General features: G+C 42.3%; 1 protein-coding gene across 3 annotated transcripts in view; it reads left to right on the top strand.

The window, feature by feature from the left end:
• The window catches only part of ctnnd2a (catenin (cadherin-associated protein), delta 2a), a 251,414-nt gene that overhangs the window by 99,810 nt on the left and 139,407 nt on the right, over positions 1–12,197 (top strand). For all 3 annotated transcript variants that reach the window (XM_086066020.1, XM_086066021.1, XM_086066019.1), the window contains exons 4-5: positions 10,697–10,731; positions 10,845–10,949. In XM_086066020.1, the coding sequence (XP_085922146.1) occupies positions 10,697–10,731; positions 10,845–10,949 (140 nt within the window). The remainder of the gene's footprint in view (positions 1–10,696; positions 10,732–10,844; positions 10,950–12,197) is intronic.

Here is a 12,197-nt window from a genome sequence, read left to right as displayed (position 1 = left end):
CCTGAGTTTTGGCAACACAAGTTTGTCATCTTGGTAAAATGGCACCATTTAATTCACCTGTCGTATCTCAGTCTGAACAGTGGCACCCACGTAATGATGTACATGGCATAGACAGAAGAATAATAAGAAGGTGCAAAGAAGAATATAAATAAAATGGAATAAATAAATAAATGCCTGACTGATTGTTGCAAATACTACACTGACCAAACTCGATCAAAGGCTTTCACTACCGGTGATCGGAGCGCAACGAAGTAGATGCTAATGCTAATAGACTCACGTGATATCACAAGCTTTACATGTATTACTAAAGCACACACAGTTCAACTGTCATAATACGACGCACAGTAGCAGCCTAGCTCAGCGACATTCCATTTGAAAATAAGTCATACATTTTTCATTTGTCAGCTGATTTTTATGGAGTTGACGTTTTGTCTACGCCAAAACGTGTTTTCAATACAGAACATGCATTCTCAATTTTTGGGGTTTTCGTGGTATCCTCGAACGTGGTAGCCCTTTGCCCATACGAGCTTATACATCACCATTGGCACGGGCGTCATATCTTCATATTTTTTGTATCTATGTTGGTAAAGCCACTCTATGCCCAGAATGCATTGTATGGCCAAATACAATAAATCATTCAATTATTGAAGTTAAAAGGATGTTGTTAATCCTTGTCATATGTGTTTGTTTGTGTTACTGATAGTTGAACATGTCATATTTGACTGTCACATTTGTCTGATTTATGTTGCGCTTTTCATTTGCATACCAATCTCAACAGTATGCTACCTAGTTTTATTGTATGCTCTATAAAAGGTAAGGTACTCCCTACAGTATAGTAACCACCACTAGACATCTTTAAAGCGCTGGTCACACGAGACTAAGAGCCGTTGCCAGTTGCAGTGAGCTAGACTTTGTATATAGAAGGTTTACTTTTCATAAATTGACCACACCAGCAACAGCTTGTAGATTGTGCCAACTAATTTAAGAAGAGTCTAGAGGTGGTATAATATATCCCTCATGGTACATTGATATTGCTGTGTCGTCCTTTATTTATTGCCAGAGATGCAAGACAGCTTACTTCTTCTTCAGCCCACTTCAACTTATTATTTTATTTTTTATAGCAGCATGAAAACAATAAGTCATTAGTGTGTTTTAATAAACCAAGAACTGTACTGACAGCTTTGGATAATTAACAAAATGTTTGGAGCTGATGACAGTAAGATAAATGTCAATATGTACCGTACCGCTTGGTGGTTTTCTGCCAATATATTGATTTTCACACCGTTGCTATATCCGGATGCGATTAGTAGCAACATATTGAGACGATATCATTTTGTGGGTAGGTCCAGCCCTTATCAGATAGATAGCAATATCGGCCACAAGCTAGCTGCACCCAGGTGGCTGCTGCATATGTGTGTACACACTGGGATTTAGATGGAGTTGTTGAGTCATTGTAGACCAGACGTGATGATATATTTTGATAGCCGGACCAGCCAGCGCCTCTCCCAGCACTTAATTAAAAGCTCCTGTCCCAGAGTTTCACTGCCTGCCACATCCCATCCTTCTCATCTATCAGCCTCATACAGCTTTCAATATATTCCCACATACTCTATCTATATATTCAGGTGTGTAGCTTTATCAAGTTTTACACCTACACATACTCCTACTGTGTATTATTCATGGTCCACAATGTTATTTGTCTCCGTGTTGTGAAACATTCTCTGTCTAGTCACATAGTTACACCAGCAAAATGTGAAGCATGAGTGATGGGTTAAAGTAAATGACTGTATTATTTGTTTCTTACGGAGGAGTACTGTTTTGATGACTAGAGTGATTGATTAGATAAAAATGTACATCCATTAAATTTGCTCTGTTGGAATTCCAAATTTTACCTGTTGAGCGTCAGAGTGCACACATGATTAAAGCACCAATATTTCTTTCTTAAAAAAAAAAATGGGCAACGTGATGGAATAGTGGTTGGCATGTCTGTCTCACCATCAGGGCTGTATTCCTAAAGATTCTTGGTGCAACGACGCCAAATTCTAAGAACATTTCTAGAATAATGATGTTTTCTTAGAATTTCCTCTAAAAGTAGATCCTAGTAAAAATAAAAGCTATTCTTAAAGAATCGTCACTCTTAAGAAGGTTCCTAAATTGAGCTCTGCTAAGAGCAGAGGAGCGGACTTTTAACTCATTCACACCCAGCCATTTTCACTGAAACGACCCCCTTTGCTTCCGGTTGTTTTACTGGATTTTGACTGATTTTGCAAGGCCCACGCAATATTGTTTTCTATTGCTATAAAACATGGAACCAACCAATTGAGAAATTAGAGTCTCTTCTTTCATCAGAAAAAAAAATCTGTTTATGTTTTGCACAATTAGCATTAGAATATAGCTAAGTTTCATCATTATTCACAAACCCATTGAAAACACTGGGGAAAAGAGCTTGTTGCAACACGGCCCTGGTTGATCTCTTATACTCTGCTGCCACCTGCTGGCCGTATTTTTTTGTAAAATAACTACCATTGCTTTAAGCGACCTCTTCTGGTCAGAGGCTGCATCAAAGCCTTCTGTATGCTCTAGCATAAAAAAAAACCATAAAAAACAAATAAAAAAATTTTGGGGACTGTGGACAATATTTAAAAGAGAACGTTTGCATACACTTTTGGGAACAAATGAGTTGAGTGGCTTCGGAGTTCCCTAAACAGAAGGCAAAATGGCCAGGCGTGATGTGTGTGCAAAATTTCATATGTTTGCACGAATGTTAAGACCAAATCTATATCGCCGTAGTTTTTCTTAGCAAACCACCACGGCAACAGTGTTCGGCGAAGTAAAAAGCTTTGCTTTTGCTTTTTATCTTGAACATTTGCAGACTTCAAGACCTGATCAAGATCTGATAATAGGCCAAAAATGGGGTTGAATGTGAAAGTAAATTCAAAGTCTGTGAGTCTGAAAGGTTGTTTTCATTTATCTGCCGTCTAGTTCAGGGTGTACCCACGTCTCCCCTACAGTCATCAGGGTTCAGCTCCAGTTACCTATAGCCGCGTTTCCACCGCAGGAACTTCGGGATAAATTTACAGGGCCATCCCTGTATGTGCGCGTCTCCCCTGCAGGAGCCTTTTCAACCTTCATGCGCGACGATGATGCATTCTTGGCTTAAGTCTCTTCCACCAAAACAATTCTCTTAATAATCCTTTGCCTATTTTGGTTTCACTCTACTGTTAGCCTTTTCAAATTCTTCATCTAGACGCCGTCTCCTCTCACTCAAACCATCCATCCACGCCAAGTACATAAAAAAAAAGATGAAAAAACGGCAACTACCACAAGTTTTTCTCTTTCCTCGTGATTTTCATTGCGCGGTGCTTGGGTGACGTAACGGGAGAAACCGTCGCACGGCGTTTATGTGTCGATCCAAACTCGTGACGTCGCAAAATGGGTCGTACTCCGCAGTGGAGACACAGCCACAAGCGGGACGGCTGAGAGGACAGTTCCTGTGAAAGTCCCTTTACCCCTCCCCCCTCCCCATACCCGAACGTCCTGCGGTGGAAACGCGGCTAAGGAGGACAAATTGTATACAATAGGGAAGGATAGAAAAAAAGAGGTCCATTGATTTTAGAGGTATTATATTCCGGAACCGTCCAAAGTCTGATATGTGTATTAACATCATTGTGCCATATAGTGAACATAATGTTCTAATTAGTTGAATCTGAACCAACAACTCCTTTGTTGTTTGCATTCAAGTAATATTATTTAAATGATACATTCCCCACAGACTCTATTTTTGGGGGATTTTCAGGTACTCAGAAGCTGACTCAACCACTGTGATGCCCATATTGCTGAAATACTGCATTATATTGGGTAAATTTTGTACAGTTTCTGACTCAATTCTGTTGTGAACACATTGACCTTTAATCATGACATCCATGTAGAGCCACCATACTGTTCACAAGCCATAGGGGTCATGAAGAGGGACTTCTTCAGGCACACACATCCATCACATGCTTCAACGGCGTAATAGTCTTCCTTTGATAGTGACTCCCTCTAAATCATACGTTAGATTATCCCCAGTGGGGGTGCTGCGTTGCGGGGCTTTCCCTGGTGTCGGGGGCGGCGCCGTTCCGGCGCAGTCCGTCGCTCTGGGCCCGGCGACGCGGTTCGGGGCCTGTGGGCCGCCGGGGTGCCCGGTGGTTCCCTCTCCCGTCCCCCTTCCTCCCCCTTGCTGCCTCTCCCTCCTCGCCTCTCCCCGCCCGTCCTCCGCCTCCCTGTCCCCTCTCCCTCGTCGCCCTTCCTCCTCCTCTCCCCCTCTCCTTGCGTCCCTGCCGCTGCCCCCTGCCCTTCTTGTCGTCCCCTTCCCTCCTCCCTTCCCCTTCCCCGGTACGCCTTCCTTCCCCTCCCCTGGGCCGGGGGCTCCATCCATGGCCCGGGTCTCGGTGCTATGGGGGCCGGCGGAGGTGGCTGGGGTTTGGTGTCGTGCCCGCCCCGCTCCGGTGGGCGTCCTGACACCTCGGGCGGGACCCAGTATCCGGGGGGCGAGCCCTATCGCCCCGCCGGACGGGTCCCATATGCCCGCCGGGGTCCTGGTGGGGTGGGTGTGGGCTTGGTGGGCCGGTGCGCCTCCTGCCCCCGCCCGGTTGGGGGGGGCCCCGCTGGTCACACCTCTTAACTCACTACACTAGGTTTGCACAATACACTTTTATAGACATATAGGGCACATAACACACTTTGGGGGGTGGGGTAGGGTGGAAACACCGTCTTCACCCTACAACTCCCCTCCAATTTTAATACACCACACAACTTGTGGGTGGGGGGGGGGCTTGTGGGGGTGCCATCGGTTGGGGGCCGCAGTATAGAGCAGTGCTGCGGTCCCCTGTCCGTGTCGCCACCCGCCCCCCCCCCCCCCGCCCCCCCCCCCCCCGCCCTATCTATTTTTTTTAATGCACCACATACACTCAGCAACATGCTTGGGTGGCGGGTGGATCGGAGCGTGGGAATATCATTTCCATCGGCTCCGGTTCACCTGCTCCTAATTTTAATGCACCACACACACACACTTGTATATACACTGGGTGGGGTCACATTCACGGTTTAGGGGTAGAGTTCGCCAGTCCGCGAGCTGGCGGACTCAGTAACAGGGGTTAATTTTCACAAAGAACGCTGGGGTGACGACCGGGGCCTTCCCCCGCTGGGCCTGGGGTTCGGGGGTGTCGGCCGCCCTCCGGTGCCCCCATCTCCCCCTTCTGCCCCCGGTGTTCCGTCCTTCCACACGGCGGGGGGTGGGGTGGGCGCGGCTGCCCTCTCCGCTCCGCTGTCCGGCCCCTCTTCGGCGCCGGTGCCTGGGTGCGGGTGGTCCCCGGGGGCTGGGGGTCGGGGGTTGGGGGGCTGCCGGTTGGTTGGGGTGGGGTCGGGGGGGGGGGGCGGCTTTGTTGGGGGGGGGGGGCGGTGGTGGGGGTTGCGGGGTGGGGGGGTGCTGGGGGTGGGGGGTGTCTGGGGGATTGGGGGCATGGGGGCGGCTGGGGCTGGGTTGGGGTGGGGGGCGGGGGTGGATGGGGGGCGGGGGTTGGGGGCCGGTGGGGTGCCTGGTGGGCCTGCAGTGCCCCGTCCTGCTGCGTTGGGCCGGGGGCGCGGGCCGTGTTGGGGCGGGGGGCGCTCCTGCTCCTGGGTTTGCTCTCCGGCCGGTGGCCCTGGTGGGGCCCGGGGGTCGTCCTTTGGCGCTGCCGCGGCCTGGGGGGCCCTGAGGTGTTGCGCTTGCTCTGTTCCGGCGGGGGTCGACGGCTCCCCTCTTTGGTGGAGATTTTCATGCATGCCAGATCCACCACACCAGCATCTACCGAAACTCAGACACAATCTGTTTCCTCCTCAGGTTATTGAATCGGTGGAGGCTGGTGTCTCGGATCTCACGCGGCTTCGTCTGTCCTTCCTTCCTTTTCTCGGTCTCTCCGTTGGTCTCTTGAGGCCTCCCTGATTTTATGTTTTTTGGATTTGTTGGGGTCTGGATGTTTCTTGGGCTGGGGAGGAGTTCTGGTGGGGGGTGTCTGGTCGGTGCTGGATTTCACCTTCCTTGGTTTTCTTCGGTCCCCTCGGGTCTCCTGGTGTTCGATTTAGGTGAACGGTATGAGATTTTTTTTCTAATAGGTTTTCTGGTGAGCTAACAAATACACACACGCACGCACGCACGCACGCACGCACGCACATACACATACTCACCCACACACACAAAAAAAAAAAAAATGTATGTATGTATGTATGTATATATGTATATATGTATGTATATATGTGTATATATATATATATATATATATTTAAAAAAAATAAAAAATAAATAAATAAAAAAAATTAAAAAAAAAGAGCAATGATGATGACATTTCCGAATGAACAATACTGAGCTCTTAAAAAAAGAAAAAAAAGAGGGGAAAAAAAAAAAAAAAAAAAAGATTATCCCCAGTGATTTAGGCTGCCTCGGCCCCCAAACCTCGGGATCCAACCAAGGCATCAAACTGCTGCTCTTGACTGTGAGCCTGCGTGTGCGGCACATCAAAGTGATTGTGTTCATGAGCAGTTCACAGCGTGCGATGTGTTTTGTACAGGGTTTACCAGTACCTAATTTTACAACAAAAGCTTTGTATTGGTCACATACAGTGCATTCAGCAGGAAGTTCTTCATTAAAGTGTTAAATTAAAAGTGAATGATAGGTTTCCCTTTCGCAACACAGACGTCACATTCCATATTATACCAATTGCTCCAATCTGGTGAATAATTGCTCTATGTCAGAAAATGGAGATTGACAATCAGTCATAGGTGACTCCCACGTGTAGCGTGTCTGACGAACACTGATGACAAGATTGTTGTCAGCCTTTGCTTGCTATTTTCTGCATTACTCAGTGGTGGCGGTGTTGACAGCTCGTACAACATTTTAATTTTGCCCTATTTTTGTTGCTCGTGACTTGCATGACAATGTTTTCCCTGTCAGACAGCAATTCCTTTAAATATCCATAACAAAAATCAGCGCTGCTGTGAATTTGTTGGCTTTGCCACAGATTTATGAATGCAGTCAGAATACTGTTGGCAAACAATGATTTGCTGTTTTATTACTTGGACTTTAATTTCCTTGTGTTTTCAGCAGCCCTGTATTCTTCTAATTCATATGCAAATGTCTACTGCTATGCTAATACTAAGACTATTTAGTGATTGATGTTCAGTCAAATGGGGCTTAATGGATCCACAAGTGCATGTATCGCAAATTAATAATTTGTGTTTTGCATCACCTTGTAATAAAACATTTCCAAGAAAAGGGCTTCAGGTTGCTTGTGCCACCAAGATGCTGTGTGCAAGCATCATTTGAACAGTGCATATGGTACAGTTCAAGAGAGGTGGCGAAATACTCTAATCTATTTTGAATAGCATGGCCCAGGCATTGCAATTGAATCATGTCATTTAGCAGACCTTGGCTGCGTTTTTCTTGCCACCTCATCCCAAACACAACTGGAAATGACTAAAAAGGAACATCTCAAGAATAGAAATGGTGGGGAAAAAAACTGGAGAAAAGCAATTTTCAGTTTTTTTCTGGGTTGATGCCAGTAGGAAAATGGTTCAGGCCCTTGTTGTTTTCTAGTTTTTATAATTTTATTATATACAATTACCCCAATGACTAAGGGTGACAACTTTTGTTGAAATTAAAAAAAAAAACTCTAATTTCATGACTACAGTGATTCACCTCATGTCTGAGCACAAGTCTCTGGTGAATTATGCATGCAGATATTCCGTCATTATCTGTTATGATGTAAGGCAGCGATAGCTTAACCGCCATGATTGTTATAATAGCTTGGCAGATGTTCCTTCAGAATACACTTACCTACCATGCATGCATTTATGACTGCTATTAAAGTGCAGACTTCAAGTTTTTCTGTATCCAACAGGGACCTTTTAAAGATATCGTGTTGTGTGTGAGTGTGTACTGTATGTGGGAGATATTATAACTACGTGAGCATTATAACACATTGCCATGCCAAATTTGGACACAAGTGGAAGATTGTGACGTCCTCAAAAAAGGCTTGTGTGAGAGAAACACTCTTCAAATATCTCAAGAGAAATTGTCTGCACTCTGCTGCATTGTTTTCTCTTTTTGTGTGGAGATGTCCCTTTTTGTTGCAGCTGTCAGTACTCGCGCATTGAAGGTGGTTTCAGTCAAGACTTTGACAAGTTGGTTTCTTTTCCAGCCTGACCAATTGAACCGTCAAAACTTATAAAAGTTTGTTTTAAGCCTCGCTGGGAACAAAATTCTGCAACAAAAAAGTAAGCGCACAATAGTTTGCGTATCGACACAGAAGCAAACATTTCTGTAACGGGAATGCCTTTGTACTTAGCAATGCAGAACAAAACTTCATCTAGCACAGTCTCCACACAAGTTTGATCGAAACATAACACACATACACACTCTGCATAAAAGACAATCTGGCTGCTTTGAGTGACAGGTTATAGTTATCATGTCACCCTGTCATGCTGACAATGATGAAGCATTGATGATGGTTGTTAGGGCAACCATCAGTGGGTGGATGCATATCATCATAAAAAGACACATCTACAGATCTGAGTGCTTTTGAGCTTCATACCTAAAACTGAGTCTGTAGATTTTTTTTCATTGTACAAACTTGAGAGGAAAATATTGACACTTTTCAACATTTTCACTTAGGGGTGTACTCACTTTTTTTTTGCTAGGGGTTTAGCTTATTTTAGTAGAGTTATTTTGAGGGAGCAATACATTTCCACTGTTATATCAGCTCTACAATGAATTTTAGCCCTCAATTTTGTCATTTTGTCTACTTTCTACACTTAGTGAGAGCAAATATGCTTGGCTGTGCACACACTAACAAACTCAAAGTCATCTCAGGATAAACAAGTGCTGTTAAGTGCTACTATGTGTTAAAGGAGGCAACTGGAGGATTTGGGCAGACTTATTGAGGTTGAGTTGAGGGTTAATGACTTATGAAGGATGCTGAGATTCTCCTTGAAGACATGAGCAATTCACCTATAGTGGGTGTTGACCCATTCAGGCCTAAAGCGCCTGCCAAAACATGCTTCTAAAACCTTTGGGTGACTTTAGAATCACTCCCGAAAACCTAAAGTTTTCCTGGAAATTCAAGAATATTGTTAATACCTACTAAATAATTGAAATCTCAGCTCCTGAAGCAGATATAAACATAATTCCAAAAACATTTCAGAGCAGATAGAAACATAATTCCAAAAACATTTCAGAGTTTACACCTGTGGTATTCACACAAACCTAAGTTTATTATATATATATATATATATATATATATATATATATATATATATATATATATATATAATAAACTTAGGTTTGTTATATATATATATATATATATATATATATATATATATATATATATATGTATATATGTATTTATATATATATATAATAAACTTAGGTTTGTGTGAATATGTATATATATATATGTATATATATGTATGTATATATGTATATATATATATATGTATATATATGTATATATATATATGACAGTATCCGCTCTCCCGGCTTTAAAGGGAGAAGAGTGCTTGTGCGCTCCCGGCTCTAGTGGTAGAAACACAGTAATGCACTCAATAATGCCCTAATCGGCTAAAAAGATCTAGCGCACATACAACTTATCTTGTTTTTGTTTGCAGGGCTAAACCTTAGCATTTTAATGTTTGTGAGCATAATGAAGTAAGAAATTGTACCAAATTTTAACCCACATGATCAAATTGGTATAATAAACTCTTGGTAGAACCACTCAATTAATCGTCCATTTTAAGTCCCTTGCTAAACAAAATAACACAAACAGTCTGTCAGATCCAGAGTCTGTTAAAAACGTGTTCCTTGAGTTGTATTAAAGGTCTCACAAACAGTATTTTGAGATGACATCTTTCCCAAGATTCTCTGCTTGCTACACAGTTTGCATCCATTTTAATGTTGCAGGGACCTGCGTGCCCTCAGATCCGCCAAGGTTATCTGCATTTTGTCTTTTCATTTGTTTTCCGTACTTGCACCACTTTCCAAAAACATTCATTCTAATACAAGATAGCAGTTTTGCTTGTGATGTACATTTCAACAGACCTCAACTGTCTATATGAATAATCTCAAATGTGTAGTTTGGGTGCGGCAGGGTTTAATTAGAATAGTAGAGGGCGCTGTGAGATTTAGCTGTTGCGAGTGTAGTTATGTAAAACGTCTCTACACAACAGGATTCCTATTTTAAGAAAGTGGCAGCCTATTGGGGTTGAAGTGTTGCGGTATTCCGAGCGGAGGTGTGCAACAAAGTAGAATGACGCTGACTGTACTTACCACAACAGTCTCATGTCTGTCAGCCTCGTCTCAGCTCAGACAGGTTTTTTTCTCTTCTTTTTCTTTTTTTCTTCTTTTTCATTTGTATATAATTTTCCTTCACTACTTAGCGGCTCAGTTTCATTTGTGACCATAACATTTTCATACATCTGGCACTGAAATGGTAGATTTTCTGTTGATGTATCATATCTAATGAAGATTATATGGAAACCTTACTTCTTTTCTATTTTCCACTTACAGTAATTACCATCCATATGATTAATATTTTCTGATTTCTAAGGACTCTCATCGGACGTGAATTTCTGCTTCCTTTTTTCAATAACGTAATGTGTCTTTGTATTTATGCTTTCCTTGCAGTTCGGCAGATGAACAGTTTCGTTGGAATGCACAAGGTAATTAGCACTACCATTTCACCACTTCATGAAAGGTCTCGATTTTAAGTATAGATTTTTCTTGTATATTATGGCTCAATCCCAGAATCATTGATTGTGGTCTACTTTCTCAGCTGATGGACAAAAGGATATTGAGGATGAGTTGACCACAGGTCTGGAGTTGGTGGATTCCTGCATCCGTTCCCTCCAGGAGTCAGGAATCCTTGACGGTGTGGAAAGTAAGTATGTTTATCAGCAACGTATTGTGGGCCTGTGCCTATTATGTACGTGCGCATGCCTGTTTGTGTGTGTTTTTGTGCTTTCAGAGGCTAACTGGGAATTTAAATAGGGCCTGATTGAATTCTAATTATTTCCCACATGTTGTGCTTTTGACATTCCTCAAAGCAAATCAGAACAAAGCACAGTTCCAGCCAAAATGCATAATATATTACAGAGAAACACATTAGAATTGTTACTTTTTGTATTTATTCACATTTGTTCTCAAGGGAGATCATTTGCAGATAACAAACATTTATTTTTATTTTTTATTTTTACTAAATTGTTTCAAAATTGGAACGATCAAGAGCTTCACACGTACACGGTGATACGGCACTTTTGCAGAATTAGAAAAAAAAACAAGAAATAAAAAACACTGGCGTTTTAGCTTTAAATGTTCGATTTGGTCAGAAGAAGCCATCTTTAGGCATTTAGTCATGTAAGATGGACATTTGAAAACATAAAAAACAATATCGTAGTTAACCTAGACATGGAAAACACGGATTGCTTCATGGCTCTATCTTCTTATACATTACGGTCAAATATAGTAAAATAAGAAAATTATTACTACAAATAAACAAACTTATCTGCCAACAGAACAAGAAAACCTTATTTAAATTTACCTGTAAGATTTTGAAAAATAAGAGAAATAATACTAGGCCCATATCAACCATAGCGGTCTTGAAAATAGTATTTTTAGACGAAAAACACGTAATGTTTACTTTTTTCAAGCTGTAATAAATAGAACTATTTTCTTAAAATACAAACATATTTATTTAAACTTGGATAACCCAGCCTGAATGTCAAGCAGGGAGGTAACAGGTCCCATTTTTATTGTGTTTGGTATGACCCAGCCAGGGATTGAACCCACAACCTCCAAGTCTGAGGGTAGGCACTTTAACACTTTACTTTTACCACTAGACCACTGAGCTGGTAATTGAACAAGGAAAAATGAGCTTAGTAAATAACTATTTAAGCTATATTGCACTTGTATTTTTTTCCATTTATCTTATTACTAGATTAAGCAACATCTGGAAAAAAGAAAATTCAATTTGTGAAACCCCAATTCAGTACCTTTGATGTTGGTTAGTTGTCATCTTAAAATGTGGAAAATGCTTGTTTTAAGCCTCACAGTACTTAAAACCGGCCGTTACACTCAATGCCAAGACTGCTTACTTAAATAAAAATAATTAAGTAATAAGTGTCTTAAA

Source organism: Leptonotus elevatus, chromosome 21 (assembly GCF_054856555.1).
Source record: "Leptonotus elevatus isolate MCC_2025b chromosome 21, RoL_Lele_1.0, whole genome shotgun sequence".
In the NCBI taxonomy this organism is placed as follows: Eukaryota; Metazoa; Chordata; class Actinopteri; order Syngnathiformes; family Syngnathidae; genus Leptonotus; species Leptonotus elevatus.
The sequence above is the reverse complement of the archived record's forward strand: the minus strand, read 5'-3'. Positions and strand labels throughout refer to the sequence as shown.